The sequence below is a fragment of the Hemitrygon akajei genome, chromosome 16 (genome assembly GCF_048418815.1).
Source record: "Hemitrygon akajei chromosome 16, sHemAka1.3, whole genome shotgun sequence".
Taxonomy (NCBI): Eukaryota; Metazoa; Chordata; class Chondrichthyes; order Myliobatiformes; family Dasyatidae; genus Hemitrygon; species Hemitrygon akajei.
In genome coordinates this window covers 12,182,195-12,202,410 of record NC_133139.1, presented here as the reverse complement: position 1 = coordinate 12,202,410, position 20,216 = coordinate 12,182,195, and the positions used below count along the sequence as shown (strand labels likewise).

General features: G+C 37.6%; 1 protein-coding gene across 4 annotated transcripts in view; it reads right to left on the bottom strand.

The window, feature by feature from the left end:
* Positions 1-20,216, bottom strand: part of stk11 (serine/threonine kinase 11) — a 136,061-nt gene that overhangs the window by 29,236 nt on the left and 86,609 nt on the right. For 3 of the 4 annotated variants that reach the window (XM_073068258.1, XM_073068257.1, XM_073068255.1), the window contains one exon: positions 18,651-18,884. The exons of the other annotated variant lie outside the window; for it this stretch is intronic. In XM_073068258.1, coding sequence (XP_072924359.1) covers positions 18,670-18,884 — 215 coding nt within the window. In that variant the 3' untranslated portion in view covers positions 18,651-18,669. The remainder of the gene's footprint in view (positions 1-18,650; positions 18,885-20,216) is intronic. 4 annotated transcript variants of the gene reach the window in all.

Sequence of the window (20,216 nt, the reverse complement as noted above, 5' to 3'; positions counted from 1 at the left end):
ATGTACAATAGAGAGCATTCTGACTAGATGCATCACTTCCCACTATGGAGGCTTCAACACACAGGACCACAAGAGGCTGCAGAGGGTTGTATACTCAGCCAGCTCCATCACAGGAACAACCTTCCTCACCACTGACAACATCTTCAAGAGGTGGTGGCAATCATCACTGAAGACCTTCACCATCTGGGACATGCCCTCTTCTTATCACTACCATCAGAAGCCTGCAGACACATACTCAATAATTCAGGGACAGCTTTCTCCCCTCCGCCATCAGTTCCTAAATGGTCCATGAAACCAATTTCCTCATTATTGATCTATTTTTTAATTAGAGGTACAGCATGATAACAGGCCCTTCAGGCTCAGGAATCCATGCCACCCTAATACACCCATGCGACCAGTAAACTTACTGATCTGTGCCTCTTTGGAATGCGGGAGAAAACCGGTGCATCTGGAGGAAACCCACGCAGAAAATGGGAGAACGTACAAACTCCTTACAGACAGCAGCGAATTTGATATGCATTATTTCTTTCGTAATTTATATTCACTTAACATCTTTGCACTATGGAGCTACCACAAAACAACAACTTTCATGGAATATATGACTGCGATAATAAACCTGATTCTAGATGCCTGGTTGGCAGCACAGACTCAGAGTAATCATGCCCATTTCTGTGCTGTTTCAAAGTTCTAAGTAACTTTATCATAGAAGTACATATATGTCAACATATACAAGCCCTGGGATTCATTTTCTTGCAGGCATACTTAATAAATCCATAATAGAATAATAACCATAACAGAATCAATGAAAGACCACACCAACTTGGGTGTTCAACCAGTGTGCAAAAGACAACAAACTGTGCAAATATAAAAAGAAAAAAATAATAATAAATAAGCAATAAATATTGAGACCATGAAATGACAAAGTGAGCTCATAGGTTGAGGGAACATTTCAGTGACGGGGCAAGTGGAGTTATTGTCTTGGCTCAAGAGCCTGATGGTTGAGGGGTAATAACTGTTCCTGAACCTGGTGGTGTGAGTCCTGAGGTTCCTCCATGATAATGTGAAAGCAACATGTGAAATCATTTAAACTTCGAAATGCAAACTCCAAGTACAAAGTCAGGCTCTGCAGTTTGTCTTAAGAATAAAATTCAGCAGTGTCAAGAAAATCATTCTCCCCTTCTGACAGAAAGTTAAGAGTCAACAATACAACTTTAAGTGGTCTGGGAGGAGTTTGCACGGTCCCACTGTGTTTGTGTGGGTTTTCCTCAAGGTGCTCCAGTTTCCTCCCACCTCCCAAAAAATGTCAATGTTGATAGGTTAATTGGCCAGTGTAAATTGTCCTGGCAATGGTGAGTAAAGAATCTGGAAAGGGCTGAGGGGAATCTTAGGAGAATAAACTGAGATTAATGTAATTGGGTACTTGATGGTGGTCAGGGATTTGCTGGGCACATTTCTGTATTTATTCTCAATGACTATACTATTTTCTTTATACAGTATATTTTGCCAATTAACCAAAGTGGTTTTTAGTTCTGATTTAGTGAATGTAATCTCATAATTAGAAGCCTATTTCAAAGCATTTACAGTACTTAACTCCACCAAGCAAAGAAAATGCATTTTTGTAGGATGTAGTTATCCCCAAAGAAATTCAGTTTGCTGTTCCACATCCTAAGCTATTAAATGACTAATTCTTAATAAATTAAACATTTTATCTATCCCTAGTTTCATGCTTTGCAATATGGCTGTGAAAAGCTTTTTCACAAATCCCTCTTCTCTGAAAGGGAAAGGGAAAAGAAGCAAGAGATTAACTCTCGAAATGTGACCTTGGAAAAATTATTGAAACTCTCTCTGAGTGAGTCACTCACACAGCACCACTGTCACCACATTAAGTCAAGTCAAGTCAACTTTTATTGTCATTTCGACCATAACTGCTGGTACAGTGCATAGTAAAAATGAGACAATGTTTTTCAGGACCATGGTTTACATGACACAGTACAAAAACTAGACTGAACTACGTAATAAAAAAAACAGAGAAAGCTACACTAGACTACAGACCTACACTGGACTGCATAAAATGCACAAAAACAGTACCGGCATTACAATAAATAATAAACAGGACAGTAGGACAAGGTGTCAGTCCAGGCTACGGGTATTGAGGATTCTGATAGCTTGGGGGAAGAAACTGTTATATAGTCTGGTTGTAAGAGCCCGAATGCTTTGGAGCCTTTTCCCAGACGGCAGGAGGGAGAAGAGATTGTATGAGGGGTGCATGGGGTCCTTCATAATGCAAATGCCAGAGGAAATCTTAAAGCAGGATGATATTGTTCAAGATTCAGGTTTATTTGTCATGTGTACATCACAACATACAGTGAAATGCATCATACAACAAGAGATATTCTGCAGATGCCGGAAATCCAGAGCAACACACACACATACACACAATGCTGGAGGAACTCAGCAGGTCAGGCAGCATCTGTGAAGAGGAATAAACAGTTGACATTTTGAACCGAGACCATGCATTGTTTGCGTTAACAACCATCACACCCGAAGGTGTGCCGGGACCAGCCCACATTGCCGTACATTCCAATGACAATATACCATACACACAATGTTCAAAAAGAACAACACAGAATGCAATCAACAAAACAGCAACAGCAAAACGAGCTCTGTTTTCCCTCCCATCTAATACATACACAGGCCTTTAACCCCAGGACAGGCACTCGGCCTCCAGCGGGCTCAGACTTCCAGACATTGGGCTTCGATTTCTCCAGTGCTCTCTCACACACTCGGAAGACTAAGCACTAATTTTCTGCACATCTTAAGCTTAATGAAGTTATCCATTTTATACTAACCCTATAGAAGATATATAAGCAGTGCAGCAACAAGAACTACTACCACCTGACACCGCCCGAGAATCTAGCAAATTATACGTGTACCATATCAGATCAATTGCTGTAATTGCACAATTTGTCTTCTTATGCACAATGGCTGTTTATCAGTCTTTGTTGTGTACAGTTTTTCATTGAACCTATTATGCTTTTTTGTATCTACCATGAATGCCCACAAGAAAATGAAACTCAGTGTAGTATATGAAGACACATACATACTTTGATAATAAATGTACTTCTGAACATTTTGAACCATGACATACAAGTACAAGGACATGAATAAAAATAAGAGGAGAAAGATTCTGGAAATACAAATTTAGAACCTTAAAAAAAATAGAATTAAGGAAATACCCAGCACATTGGGCAGCATCGCACAGAAAGGAAAAGAGTTTTTATTACAAACTGAAGTCCTTTCATGAGAACTGGTCAGTTGTGATATCAAAAGGGACAGCAGTTTATCTGAAATTTTTGAACTTGTTTTCAGGTATTGAGGGTTGCCACAGGCTGTTTCAGAATGTTTCTCAAGCTTCTGTTGAGCTTTGCTGGAACAATGCCAAAAAGCTCCAATGGGAGGAAGAAGAGAGAATTCCCAGGGTGGCTGGGTGGAGTATTTCATTACGCTGGCTGCTTTACTGATGCACCAAGAAGTATAAATAGGAGTCCACAGAGTGCAACACACACAAAATATTGGAGGAACTCAGCAAATCAGGCAGTGTTTCTGGAGGAGAATAAACACAGAGGTTTCTGTTGTATGCTGAGCAGTGTCCACAACTCTCTGAAGTTTCTTGCAATAAATTCAGTGTGAGCGTCATGACATTCTAAAATGGAGAATGCATTCCACACCAGTACAAGCTGTCACAATTACTCTCCTTCCGATCTCTACTGCCCTCTAACTCTTTGATTCTCCTTCCACTCTCCCTACCTTTTTATTCCGGTGTCTTACCTCTTCCTTTCCAGTCCTGACAAAGGGTCTCAACCCAAAACACCGACTGCTTATTCATTTCCATAGATGCTGCCTGACCTGCCGAGTGCCTCCAGCATTTTGTGTATGTTGCTTGGATTTCCAGCATCTGCAGACTTTCTCGTGTTTACTCTCCTTCCTTTCCCAGACACACTCTCATCACACAGACAAGCAGTCACGTACATCTTTACAAAGGTTCAAAGGATGTAAAAATGGTTGCAAGGAGAAATGGAAACAAAGCATCCAAGGGGAGGGGAAGAGGACAGCTGGTAACTATTTTAATAAGTAGAGTCAGTGAACGTAAATGCCCGCTCCCTCGCTCCCACCCTCTGACATAGAAACCATCCTATCTGGACGCATCACAGCTTGGGATGGGAACTGCTCTGCCTGTGACCACAAGAAACTGCAGAGAGTTGTGGGCACAGCTCTGCACATCAAGGAAACTAGCCTCCCCTCCATGGACTCTAACTACACTTGGTAAAACAGCCGGCAAAATCAAAGATCTCACCCACCCCAGAATTCGCTCTTCTTCCCCCCCTTCTGCATAAGACACAGAAGTCTGAAAGCGCGTGCCACTAGGGTCAAAGACAGCTTCTTTCCTGCTGTTATAAAACTATTCACCGGTTCCCCTGTACAACTATATGCCGCCTTGACATCATGATCTACCTCATTGTGACCTTGTGCCTCGCTACCTGCACTGCAACTCTATATTTTTTTTATTTACAGCACAGAACAGGCCCTTACACCCCCTTCAAGCTGTGCTGACCAGCGACCCCCAGTTGAACCCAATTGTCATGGGACAATTTACATTGCCCAATTAACCTACCAACCGGTACGTCTTTGGACTGTGGGAGGAAACCGGAACACCTTGTTCTGTGGGTAAAAATTCCTTGTTTACTCCTTGTTATGAAAGAGATCGGAGGAGAATCAGAAGAAACCCACATGGTGAATGTACAAGCTCCTTACAGGCGGTGGCGGGAACTGAACCCAGGCACTCTAGTTATTGTTTTAGCTTGCCCTACCTTAGTCCACCTTTGTAATGAATTGATCTGTAAGGACGGCATGCAAGACAAGTTTTTCACTGTACCTCAGTACCATGAGACTATAATAAGATCAATTTATCAATTTCACAAGCTTGTAAAAGAATTATTCAAAGTAAACTACAAACTTAATTAGTGCCTGCAAAACACCAGAATACAAAATGAAGACATTTACCATCTTGCTACCATTGGTAGGTGTCAACAGCTATATTTCCTCTTTTTAAATTAGTTATAATAAACTCCAAGGCAGGAATGAATTCCTTTTGGTGTAAAGTCCCATCAGCTCTCTCTCCCCCCCCCCCCCCCCACCTCCCTCCTCCTTCTATTGTCTATTCCTCAACTTAATATGTAATTATTTTAAGTATAATAATTACATAATGTAATTAAATTCTAAAATCTCTGTTTGCTGATAAAATGCATCAACTTCTCTTGTTGTAGTCACCTCCGAGTCTTATTAAGATAGTTCTGTGGTGGAGGTTGACTTGGATGTAGTTATTCAAGCCCTGTTCTCATCTCCTCCTCCCACCAACCACCTCCCCTCTCCTGACATCTGGCATCTCACACAAATGATTCAGACAGCACAGACTCATTCATACATACTGTTGCAAGTCTCAATAATGACTAGGACCTAAGTCCATAGATAATATTTATCTTCCAATTACCAAAAACCAATCTGGCATCCACAAAACCACTCTTCTAGATTCAGATAACTTGAGAAATTTTTATTTGTTTCCACAACTTTTAAAAAAAACTGAAAACAACAGCATCAAATTGTCCCAAAATGTATGTTTTGAACTGCAGGTGGCAAGCAGACTACAGCTTTTCTCTGCATTTCAGCACAGGTTACAATAATAAACCAATGACCAATTATTAACTAATAACAAAAAGATTTACGGTGATAGAATGCTTTTCATGATATTAAATATCTTAAACCAGTTTCCCTCCCACTGTACCGGATATACCGGATAGGTTCATTGGTCATTGTAAATTATCCTGTGATTAGGTTAGAGTTAATCACAATAGTGGGGTTCCTGGGCTGACATGGTTCAAAGGTCCAAAATGACCTACTCTGTTTTGTATCATTAAATAGATAAACAGCCTTAAACTTCAAAGTAAATTTGTTATCAAAGTACATATATGGCATCATATATAGCCCTGAGATTCATTTTCTTGTAGGCATACTCAATATATCCATAGAATAATAACCATAACAGAATCAGTTGAAGACCCCACCAACTTGGGCATTCAATCAGTGTGCAAAAGACAACAAACTGTGCAAATACAAAAAGAAACAATAATAAGAACTAAACAATAAATATCGAGAAAATGAGACGTAGAGCACAGGAATCCTTGAAAACAAATCCATCGGTTGTGGGGACATTCCAACGATAGGGCAGGTGAACTTGAGTGAAGTTATCCCAGTTTGTTCAAGAGCCTGATGGTTTAGGGGGTAATAACTGTTCCTGAAGCTGGTGGCATGGATCCTGAGGCTCCTGTACCTTCTTCCTGATGATGGCAGCAAGAAGAGAGCATGACCTGAGTAGTGGGGATCTCTGAAGATAAATGTTGCTTCCCTGCGATAGCGCTCTGTGCAGTTGTGCTCCATAGTGGGGAGAGCTTTACCCATGATAGACTGGGCCGTATCCACTACTTTTTGTAGGATTTTCTGTTCAAGGACATTGGTATTTCCAGTGCCTTTCAGCAAATTAAGTGTAATGATTGTCATAATATAGTCCTCTTAACTTGAGTGCATTTGCTGAGACTGAACAATTTATGTTTATGGCATTTTAGTCAAATTATAAAACATATAACTTACCCAAGCTAAGTTATTTGTCAGTGATAGTAATTAAATAATGGAGCAACTGACCAAATTGCAAGCTATAACAGCATGTATTATTTCATCCCCAGTCTTTGGTTTTAGTGTTAATTATTTGTTGTTTTACCCATCTGTTACAAGTTCGGTATATAATATAGTTTATGCTTGGTAAAAATTACGCAATATTTCGTACAAATGATCACCACAGTCACAAACTTCCTAACTCTTAAAAGAAAGATTAAGCAAGGATTAAGCTACGTTCAGTGGCCACTTGATTAGGTCCACCACCAGCTTCAGGAATAGTTATTACCCCTCAACTATCAGGTTCTTGAACAGAGGGGATAACTTCACTCACCCCAAACACTGAACTGTTTCTAGAACCTATGGACTCATTTTCAAGGACTATCTCACCTTCACAATATTTATTGTTTTATTTATTTGTTTTGCTTCATTGTATTTACTGTCAATGCCTGCAAGAAAATGAATCTCAGAGTTGTATATGGTGACATTTATGTACTTTGATAATGAATTGACTTTTAACCTTAGACTTTAATGTTACTGTCCAGTATCAGACTTCTGAATGGCTCAGGAACCCATGAATATTAACTTCCTATTCTGCTTTTGAACTATCATTGTAACTTATAACTAATGCCTTTTGCTGTATTGCTGCCTGAAAACAACAGATATCATGACATATATCAGTGACAATAAACCTGATCCTGATCTCTACGCCTTTAACCACTGCTCAGACACTGAGTGGACTCAGAAGCTGAATCTGATAAGAGTTATGGACGGCAAGAGAATCAAGTGGGGAAAATGGTCGAGGCACAAGATTGAAGTCTTATTAAATTATACAACAGGTTCAGAGGACTACAGGGTGTATTCCTGCTCACATTCCATTTACTTTACTACAGACACAAGTCTTAAAAGGTGAAATTCAGCACTTTGTACAAATAGAGGAAAACTACCTACATGTAGGAAACAGCCGCAAACTCTGAACGATGATGTGTTCAAGTTATTGCTGTCTACCAGAAAGTGCATTATTATTCATGGCTCTAACAAAAAAGCTAGACATAAACACTGTCTGACTGTTCAGGAGTGGGAAGGCAAGGAAACTGAAACAAGGGACAGGAGATATTGCAGATGCTGGAAGTCTCAAGCAACACTCAAAATGCTGGACTAACTCCTGACTTGCTGAGTAGTTCCAGTATTCTGTGCGTGTTGTGCAATAAGAAACCAGCTTCACGGAAACTGGAGAGAGTAAAAGCGAAAAGCAGTGCTAAAAGATATACAACTCGTTGATCAGGTTACAATCCGATCATTAGAGTCATAGAAAGGTACAGCACAGAAACAGGCTATTCAGCCCACATGTTGAACCATTTAAATTGCCCAGTCCATCAGCTCGCACCCGGGCCACAGCAATCCCCTGGGACGTTGAAATCGAGCTTGCATGCACCACTTGCCCTGCTAGCTTGCTGCCAGGTTTCAGCACTCTCATTTTACTAAGAATATTGAGGCAAAACACTAAGATGGTACCAGGCACTAGATTAGTTAGTTCTCATATACACCAGGGTGCAATGAAAGTCCTTGCTCGAGTGAAGCTCAGAGTATATGTGGTAATAATAAATAGACCAATGAGAGCAAACCAATGGAATGGTGTAAAGTACAGTTGTGTAGAAATTGGGGGGGGGGGGGGGGGGGGGGTTAAATTATAACAGCAGATTTGAGGAAAAGGGTTATGTTAATTTGATCAACGATAATTTAAGATGCTTTAAAGTCATGGAGGTTTTGACATTTTTTAAACTTCCTGTGAAACTGTAAGCTTTTAAGATTGCTGAAAGAATAAGAGAAGAGAAGCTGGACTAAACTTTTTGTTTTATTTATAGATACAATGCAGAACAGGACCTTCCAGCGCAATGAGCCCCACAGCCCAGCAGCTATTTTATCCTAGCCCAATTGCAGGACAATTTACAATGACCAATTAACCTACTAACTGGTCATCTTTAGAATGTGGAAGGAAACCAGAGCACTCTGAGAAAACCCGATCGTTTACGGGAAGGAACGTACAAACTCTTTCGAAGACATCAGAACTGAACTGCGAACTCCAATGCCTCAAGCTGAAATAGCGTCGTACCGCCACTATGACACCATGGCACACACACTGTCTGTGCTAAGATTAAATCCTAAATTACAGGAAGAGCAATTTACAATCCTGTTGGCAAAGGGAATGGACAAATGTTAAAATGGAGGAAAGTAGAGTGATAGAACAGATAGAAAGCTCTTGCGTAATCCTGGCACAAGCCTGCTTCTATGCCATAACATTCAGATGTGCAAAATAGTTTCTTTTAAAATCAATGACAGAATAGCCAACCATTTCTTTGCTGATTTGTTATACTTGCATGATGCACCCCAGCTCCAATGATGATGTTCCAAAAGGCAAGGATATGTATTCAATCCTTTATTAGCAATTAGCAAACATACAATCTTGAAGTGATGAAACTTAAGTGTACCCAAGTGTAAACTAAGCCTAATTGAGCGATATTGAGCAGGTCAGCAAAAGTCAGTCCCAAGCTACAAACTGCCATGAAATAAGCAAGAAGACATGACTTACTCTCTTGCTTTTATTGTGCCCCCACTCAAGTGACTAGTTACCATAATAAATGCACACAACACAGAATACAATGCAGATAAGGAACAGATGTGTGGCTCCTACAATTCCTTTATGTATTTGAGTAATAATTTGGGGTTCCTTTACTAAGGATGCTGAAAATTAGTTCATCACCAAAACATTCTTTAATCACTGTGAGTCAGCAATCACTGAGTCATAACTGAAAAGGGCAAAAGGATATAGAGCCAGTTAATAGTTTGAGTTTCATTACATTGAAAACAAACAATTGAAATAGTTTAACGAATTGCCTGCTAGTGTTCCCACACATGCAATGTCTTATTTTTAAAATCAACATTTCCAGAGCTTCACAAGAGCAATCAAGTGGCGAGTCATAAAGTTATACAGCAAGCAAACACGAGGAAATCTGCAGATGCTGGAAATTCAAACAACACACACAAAATGCCAGTGGAACACAGCAGGCCAGGCAGCATCTATAGTGAGAAGCGCTGTCGACGTTTCGGGCCAAGACAGCAAGCAAAGAGTCTTTGCAGCCCATCTCCTCCATGTTGATCAAGGTGTTTTTCTAAGCTACACTTGGCTCATATCACTCTTTAACTTTTTCCAATCCATGCACCTGTCCAAAAAGTTTTTAAATATCGCGGCTAATTCAGTCAGGAATCAAGACCAGATATGTACATGGGTGAAAACTATTTTTAAAACTAAAGACAGAGATTACTAAAATCTATAATGTTATTTGCAGATAGAGTAGCTCAGCACTGAGTGCCAGGTATGCCAATTTCAGATAAATTGTACTAAAAACTTGGGTCTTGGTTTAACCTAACCGTAGACTTGGTTTAGCTGCTTGTGGGTATAAACAGCTTCATTGCTTGAAGAATTTCAAATTCACTCACATCCCTAATTTTGACCTTAAACTGTAAGAAATGATGCTGATAAAACAGTTGAAGTCATCTAGATGTTTAATATTGCTATAAAGAGCTCCACAATGGGGTCTTCAGGTAGGTACTTAGGTAGGTGTGAGAGGGGTGTATTTATTTAACAATACAGTGTTGAGTAGGCCTTTCCGACCCAGTAAGCCATGTCATCCCAGCAACACAACACCAACTAACCCTAACCTCATCACAGGACAATTTATAATGACCAATTAAAATATCTGGTACATCTTTTTGTGTGGGAGGAAACCAGAGCATCTAGGGAAAACCCAACAATTCCAAGGGGTGGAAGTACAGAGGCTCCTGTAGGATGGTACCAGAAATGAACTCTGAACTCAGGAAAACCCTGAGCTGTAATAGCATCGTGTTAACCGCTGTGCAACCGTGGGGTTGAGATGATTAGGATCATTGCGTACTGCAAACATTGTAATACTTTTCCTTTACTGTACACATCTTCACTATTACAAGGGCTGGTTGACATTTCATTTGATCAAGTCTACTATAATGTCCAGGACAGACATATGTATCACACTCCTTGACTGTTTTAGATCAATGCTGCAATGAGCCAAAGGATCCTGATGCAATCCAAATAGAGCACAGTGAGCAAGTTACCGATGAGCTTGTGTCAGCTGATAGTACTATTTCCAATAATATTAAGGGCTGAGTTTGGACAAAGCAATAATTAGCCATGTTGGGTTTGATTTATTTTTGATATAGCAGAATATAACCTGGAGGAATTTTTCACAGCATCGGTTAGATTCCAATCTTATAGCTGGTGAGAACACAATTCTGGAGCACAATGCCTCAAAAGGTAAAGCCTGGATGTTCTTTGTGGTCCATAGTTTGGATGTAACCTGAGCTCTCTCTGCTATTTCTTATTGTCATAAGTAGTGAAATTAAGCGACTGAGGGCTGAGTTTCTCTGCTGGTGGGGATTCCATGAGGAAGCCAAGGTGGATAACTCATTCAGATGTGCATCGATGCATTACATTATTGTATGTGATCACACATTGGGGTATACCACCAATGAGAACAGTTATACTTTTACTGTCTTTACTGCCAGTTTCAGGCACTACCAAGATCTTCATTGACCTTTCAAATAAAGCCATCAAATTAATGCTCTTACAACTGCAACTGATTCATGGATATCTATAAAAGCTGGTTGGAAGGAGGGGGAAAATTAGGGAGGAAAACATATTTAAAATAACTTAGAATAGTCACTTAAGCTTTACTCTCAAACTTAGTCTTCTGGCTTTACTCAGAAGGCCAGAACTTCCACACACCAACCTAGGTAAAAGTTGGTATTTCTAAGCAGTCAGATTTTAATTGGATGATCTATATCAATAACTCTCAAATAGTTCAAAGTTCAAAAGTTCAATGTAAATCTATATATATATAAGTAAAAATACATATATGTCACCATATGCAATCTTGAAACCCATCTTCATGCGGGCATTCACAACAAGTGCAAGAAACAATAGAATTATTGAAAGACCACACCTAACAGGATGGGCAAACAACCAATATGGAAAAGACAACAAACTGTACAAATTCAAAAGAAAAAATCAAATAGATATTTGAATTATCACGAACACACATAAATAAATTTTACTAAAATACCCTATTTTGCTCTTGTCTATTGAGAGTAGAAGTATATACTCGGTAACAAAACTAAAATTTGTAATGCAATCATAACTGGCATCAGTTATTTAATAATGCAGGTACTTGTTTGAAATATGAGCTTAAAATTAAGCATTTGCAGCATGAATAAAGCTTCTACAAGCAGATAACTCAAATATTGCCAATTATTTTTAAAAACATTTACACCAGAAATTGAAAGACTGAAATAAAGCTTGCTAAAATCAAACTGGATAATAATTTATCATCATGGCATTCTTAAACAAAATGGTTGAAAATTTTAAAAGCTTTAATTGGAACCAGTAGCAGTTTAGTTCTACCCAGGGATAAAGGCACTCATATCGATACACTACAGTGTTTTATTATTTCTTTAATTTTGTGTTCAGGGATAATGAAGTTAATTTCCATTACATTTGCACTTCTTATTTTCAACGGCTGCAACAATAGCACAATGTGTATTAAATTTCCCTTCAATCTGCCCCAAAAATCCACTTTCATCCTTAACTTCACAATGACAGTTCAATGTCAATATTTTCAGTTTAGAAAATAGGAAAAATTATCATCAAGCCCAATTTACTTATCAATGCGATCTTGATTAATCTGCAAACTAATTCCAGAAGCCCATTTTTTCACGAGCATAATACTCTTAGTTTTAACTCTGTTCAATGTCTTAAAAACAAATACCTGACCTAGCATTCAATTGCTATTTGGAGAACAGTTCTAAACTTCAGCTACTCATTGGATATAGAGGAGGTTTTTCTGACTCATTTGTTCACTGAACCCTTAGGTCTTATTCTCTCCACCCAGAGGAAATATGTTTATTTATACCTTACCAGTCTCTATTACAGTCTTAACAACCATGATCAACTCCCAACAATCTAAATTGAACAAATACAACTCTAATTCATGCAGTCTCTCCTTATTCCACAAGATGAGGTATTATAGCAATAATTCTACATAGAACTATTTGCAACTCAAAGCTGTCTTTGTCTTATGGTCTAAAGCAACTTACTCTAGGTACATGACCTAGAATTACTTACAATATATAAACACAAGCGATTCTGCAGATACTGGGAATCCAGAACAACACACACAAAATGCTGGAGGAATTCAGGTCAGGCAGCACCTCTGAAGAGGAATAAACAGTTGATATTTGGGACTGAGAACCTTCACCTGGACTGATGAGTCTCATCCCAAAACATCAACTGTTTATTCCTCTCCACAGATGCTGTTCTTCCAGCATTTTGTGTGTATTACTCACAATATTCCAGGTTAAACCGTAGTACCTGCAGTCCTCGCTAAGTGACATTGCCAACCAGGAAACTGACTCAGAAATTAAAATAAAATTTGTCAATTACATTACCTTTGTAACTCTCCTGTGGCAGTGTGGCGCGGAGTCAGTTGCAAGTTTCATGCCATTTAGATTTAGATACTGTACAATTAAAATGGAGCTAGCTAGCTAACTAGCAAATAAATGCCACAATAAACTTGTTCTGTTGACCATAATCAGAAAGAGACATTTTAATAAGCATTGCCACATCACATATTTCATACGTTATCGAAGTTAACAAAATTAATAGTAGAAGTGTGCCAATTGTTAACCTATAACATAATTAGATCTTACATTAGAGAAGAACTTCACAGAATGCAAAGCATTTTGAAATGCCCACAAATCACGAAGATGCTTATTAAAAGGTGAATTGAGAAATTAAGAAAATTCATTTTCCCCAAGCATTCGTACTTTCTGATACAGGGAGATCTCATTTGAGGATTTTAATTTTGCTTGCATAATTTCTTTAAAATTACAGACAGCTTAAAAAGAGGGAAGTTCTTGGGATTTCTAAAAAATCATGACTGAACATAATGGTATTTCATTGGATGTCTTGGCTTGTAACAAGAATTATTGAACATTTGTAGCCGTAAAAAACTAAATTACTGATACATGGCAAGATCTTATTTTTATTCAGGATGTGCTGGTAGCAGCGATATGGATCTGAAGGTATCACTAATTTCATATTAATACACCAAAGCACAGCAATGGGTCTAGGCAACACTCCTGCTAGCATGTCAATAGTTCATCCTGCCCTCCTCATTCTTTACTTCAGAAGCATGTAATTCTGAACTAGATATAATTATGACCTCAACAGAGAAAAATAAATGTTCAGACTTCAAAGGTTATGTCTCCTGTCATATGTACTTTAAAGAAATACTTTAAGTAAAAAACTTATCTTAAGAAGTCAAACAGACAATATTTCAAATGCAGCTATGATGCATATTATGAGGTTTTGTGTTGTCCATGGTGTACAACCATCTTGATTCACTCTCTAATCTGTTGTCTCTCAAGATATTGAGGAAATTGAATTGAGTTATTCTTTAGGAGATGCTGCCTACTCAGAACACAGGATAAGGCAATTCCATTTTTGTAGCACTCTTCGTATCTGTGTTAGTGTTCCACAGACCCAATTAAGTATAGATGGATGTGGCAACCAGTTCTGTCATACAAAGCAATTTAGGAAAAATAGTTGAGGAGTGAAAATAGCAGAAACCATCTTGATCTTCAGATACTGCTCCCAGATCTTCTACAACCAGAAACATGTAGATAAGGGTAATATACCTTGTACATAAGTGCCATGGAAAATATTTAGTGCGCACAAACTACAGGAAATTAGATGCCCAGGGTTGGTGAGAGTTGGCAGATCAGACTGAAGTTCATTAAATGAGTAAAGAATGTCAAGCTAAATAACTTTTGCCATTTATTTTAGATATAGTCTGCAATAATTTCTGTGTATGTCATTCACTGCTGAATACAACATATTTCTTAATACAATTCAATCAAACTAATATGCTTAAAGGATAAGTCCTAGCATGGTATGCTAGAATTCCTCCTGCTGGCATCTGCTCATCTCATTTACAATGGAGCTAACCATAACTGTTGTAATCATACTGCTCGATCTTCATGACAATTTTTCAAACTGTCAATACCTTTGCGAACTATTTTGGATCATTATATTCAATCAAAAAAAGTTCAATTTCAGAAGCTTACTTGTTCTGTAATCTTGCTACTATGACACATTTCCCTGCAACAGAGGAGACCTTTCTGTGCAATTGTAATGGAGATGGTTGAAATGTCTTTTATTTAAATGACTCCAGCATCGCTGTGCCTTCTAAGTATTATTTAATGCACTTCTTAAAAATCAAGCCAAGATCTTTGTTACAATAGCCCACACCTTGTGATCAGATAGTATGTAAAATGTTGCAAAATAATATGAAGCTGGCTTTAAAACTGAATATGCAACTACAAAAAGGTAATTAAAGCACAGTGCTTAATGATGAACCATAGCTAGCTGTTAACAATGAAATATATTCGCTACAAGGGAAACCAGAGTTGTGGAGGCTGACCTACACTTCAGTATGGTTTATTAAAAGTATTTCATGCACCACTAACCAAAGTTTAAAAAACAAATGCTTTATTGCACAGCTTAAAGCACAAAACTAAACAAATCTACATTTAGAATGAGCATTTGTTCAATAACTTTACAACAAGAACTAATTTGAGTCATTAATCACAGTATTTGTATATTATGAAGTTGTGTTTATTCGTATGACAATTAATTTGAATTCAAATTACCTTTGCATAACATTTGTATTCATTACTTCACTCACATCCTCGTCTAAAATACAAATGTCTATTTACTGAACCAATTTCATTAAACCCTATATCTGAACCAACTTGAAAATAGACTGAAGCTGTACTAAAAATGGCAGCAAGCTGCATCATTTTGTACAGTAAACTTTCATTTGATTTAACTTAAAATTGACATCCGTTTGGGGAGGGAAACAAGAACAGAGCTGAGAATCTTGGAAAATTAAAGTTGCCCTTAACTGATAGAAGGACATTCAAACATATTTTACAGCAATGATGTGGAGAGCATCAGTTACTTTCAACAGGGATGGTGAATAATTCTACTGCTCTTTCCACCTTTCAGAGTTAGATTACTGACAGATTTTTTAGAATAAAAAGGAATTTAAAATGTCTCTGGAATGTCTATGGGTAACAGGCTTCTGCTGGATACTCTGGATTGGATGCACTAACGGAGTTATTCAGGAGTTTTTAAAAATTATTTGTTCAGAATTATTCCTTATGTTTTAGCTAATTCCAGAAAATATTAAACATATGCCATCTTACTGCTGATGGCTCCCATCAACAAAGAGTAAACTTACACAAATCAACCAAATTTCCTCACAGTTTGCCCTACAGCAGGGGTTCCCAACCTTTCTATGCCATGGACCGTCGTCATTAACTGAGAGGTCAGTGGACCCCAGTTGGGAACTCCTGCCCTACAGAAATACGGAAACCCTGAATGTCATTTACACTTTAATCAGTCACAGTAAAATGTTAAAATATTTAGTGTAGGGTCATGAAGACCAGAATAGGTTTACTTTTATAAATTTCCAATGAAGTCCATAAATACACACTTAGTTATCACAAACGTGGGTGCGTTTGAATGCAAAGGACTTTCAAATTATTTTATTTAATTTAATACAACACCTGCAAAAACAAAAATATAGGCAAAATCGTTTAAATTATTAACCAAATTTCTACAAAATTTGAATCAGTGTGACTTTTGGGATTTTAGCTATTGTAGCATGCAGACTACTACTGTCACAGTACAACACTAGAAGAATGGGGAAAATTGTTGTAATATTCTTGTACACTAATTAGCAACTGTGACAACTCTTCAGGAAGCACTACATAAACACACATATGCAATGGTGAAGACACCTCACTAAATTGTGGTTAATAAATATAAATCAAAGGTAAAATACAATGGCATTTCTGTATGAAATTATACAAAAGCAAAATGGTGTTCATTTACAAATAATTTCCATTTAAAGTTTTTAAAAATGGTTTTCAAAGCAGCTGTGAACTTTCAATCACCAACTATTTTCTACTAAAACTTTAGTTTACTATACAATTTTTCAACATATCAAAGTAATGATTTTTTTTTAATTATTTGCCAACTTAAAGGAGCAGAACGTCCTGGGTCATGGTTGGATAAAGGGAGGACACCCTACATATGATTATATTGCTAAAGACAAGACAAACATAAAAACAAACCAATCCGCAGGTTTTTTGCTCAGATGATACTGGCATGTCAATTCGTTAATGAGACCATTATAGCAGTTTCTAGGTAGAGAATGATAATTCTTTGATGGAGACATGCAGAAACTATTAAAGATGTTAATTAATAATCAGATAATAATATTAAATGGTATTTTAACAAGATAAAAGGCAAGAAGTAATCTGTTAAAGAAAGTCAAAACAATAACGTACTGCTCCTTTAATACATTCAATTTCATTTTAAAATTACAAACCTGCACTAAAGAATTAGAATCTCAAGAATAAAAGCCATGGACCTCACAATATAGAGGAGTTCCTACAAAACACTTTTGTTACAGGTTACAAGATCCAAAACAATCAGATATTCAACTCTACCAATCAGATTATGTATTTCTTCATATTTCAGGATGGCAGCTGCAAGTTACAGTACTCAGGACTTGTACATTGGGTGTTACCCCTAGAAGGTTCATGGGTAGCACCAATGATGCTGCTATGTAAACACCACTTATATCTCAAATCCTCCAGATGTGTCAGTCAGGTTTAAAATGCAACTGGACCAGGAACAATTCTCCAAGTACTTTACACTGTCGTGAGAGAGTGCGATAGATTTTAACTTTCAGCATCAGGTCACCGTTAGTTTGCCATTGAACACGTTGCTGGATTGAACTTTTTACTGACTTCAAGCAGACTGAGCTGGGTGCATATCAGACAGCTGCCTCTCAATGGGCTATTTTCCACCCAAAGTTAAAATCCATCACATTGTGTTTAAAACCTTGTTTTAAGCAGTTAGACATCATACTAGCTCTCTGATAGCAGAAGCTTATGGCATACTGCTGACTTCAAATGTAATGATAGATCTTACTAGTTGTTTGAACACTACAGATGCTCTTTATACATAAAAGTTTTACATACAAGCAAACCTAAGCTACAGGAAATTGAGAAAAGAGAGCTTGGGAGAGGGGATGGAGTAACATATTTGTAACTAAGAAATTGTAAAAGTACAAAGTAGACTTTTCACCTAAAATTCACTTTAATGAATGGGATTGATTGTTTTTTTTAAATGAACTGAAATAAAAGTAATGCTATTCCGCCACAAGTTCTAGTTCGTTTACAGAAAAATAAAATTCACCTTCAAGTATACAAAAAAATACTGAGAGAAACAAAGGCTGTTCTCAAAATATGTGAACAAAGGTTATAAGACAATAATCACCCAGTGCAAAAAACGAGTGACCAAATATATATATATATACTTCTGCGAAGTTTCAATGTATTGATCATATCATACTACAATATTGTACATTGTAATACGAATATGGCATGTGCTGACTTTGTGTTGGGTTTCCATTCAAATATAGTTCAATTTTACCTTTTTTTATTATTATGTTTGAACTGGAAAGGCATAGTTTAAAACCATCTGTCACACTATTAAGTGACAGTTAAAGGAAGTCAAGTTCATTATTATAGTCATATCTCACAGAGACTAATGACTGGCCCTATTCTGATTGCTATGAATCAATGCAAAGTCTCTATTCCTTCATAAACGTATATACATAATTGGACTGTCACGTTAAAGTGTGCACTTAAGATAGAGTCCAGTTCAAATATAATTTAATGGAAGCTCCAGTACATACCACAGAGTTTACAGACGGGTCATTGTTGTTTACATGCAGAGAGTTTCCGAACTTTGCTGCTACTGGTGGAGGCTTTGCGGGATGGATTGGAAGAAGAGCTTGACCTCCGTTCATTTTTGACCTTGCTGTTAAACTGTCCTGCCTCTGTGCCATTCATGCACATTGCTCTGTGGCTGCCTTTGCTCCTGTTTTGGCCGTTTTGCTCAACCTCTTCTTCAGGCACCTGCACCTGTCCTGTGAAAATAATAGATTATTTTTTTGAGAACTGGGAGGCAATTCTAAGTGGCTTTTTTTTTCTGTGGGTAGAAAAGTAAATCACAAATAAATGGACCATCCAAATGGCACATAATTTTGGAATTAAAAGAGCACTAAAGGATCAACCACAGCAAAGCCATTCTTTCAAAATATCCACTGTCCTGATTAAACTGCAGAGACAAGTGGACATTTGAAGGACTTTATTTAAGCGAAATGCTAATTAATTGCTAACCTGTGAGGCACTTTTCAAAATAAACTAGTCAACTGAGCATCTGTAAAACAGATACAGAATTTTATGCCTATTCTAACTATCAAACAATATCAATATAGTCATCAACCTCAAATCCAGGGATCTCCTCCAAAGCATTTTCAAACTCACTAGAACTTCTATTTAGAAAATATAATTTTGAGTTAATTTTCTTTGGATATTCACTTTTGAGAAATAAAAGCAATACTTGGAGCATTAAGCCAAAAGGGAATAAATTTATGCAGAGTAACATGCATCTGTAAAATAGAGTAGTCAATTTTCAACTTCGGACATCCAATAGAAAGCACACCAATTTTAATTTCTGTTCAAAGGAAAAGTGGAACAAGACTCACAATTCAGAAGGTGTGGAGGGGGTGGGAGAAGGGAAGAAATCAATTAATTAAATAAAAATGTTGAATATACAGCAAGCATTAGTAATGGCTGCCGTGAACATAGTGGGGAACATAAAAGCTCATCTCATTCAGTGATGTTGATTAAGGAACCTGTTATTCTGTTCCAATATAGTCCTAAGTGTGACTTCAAACTCTTAATGTGGTTGATTCGTTACTGCCCTTAGAGTGCATTCAATTCAAAGGTAATAAAAGCTGACACTGCCAACAAGGCTCACTTCCTAAAGATCAAAATCATATCTGTGCCAGCTGTGTGACTGGACATCAAGTTTGGAAAAAAATTGGAGACATTTGTCATATAAAACATTGTTCTACTAACTTCTTAAGTGCATACCAGCCAAAAAAAAGCCACTGAAATTGATTCCATTTCTCTCTCTATCATGCCAAAACTTTTGCAATGTGCTTGAAATGCTTCTGTTTTCAGGCAATTTCTACATTTTTTGCACTCCTCTTTATGGTGGCACAGTAACATGGCCAGCAGAGGTACTGGTTCACAGCTCTAGTGACTGGGTTCAGCCCTGACATTTGGTGTTGCCTATGTAGGTTGCATACTTCTCCCTGTGAATTTCATCTGCAACCTTTGGTTTCCATCACAAAGATGTGCAGATTGGTCGATTAAGTTGGTAACTACAAATTGTCCATGGTGTGCATGTA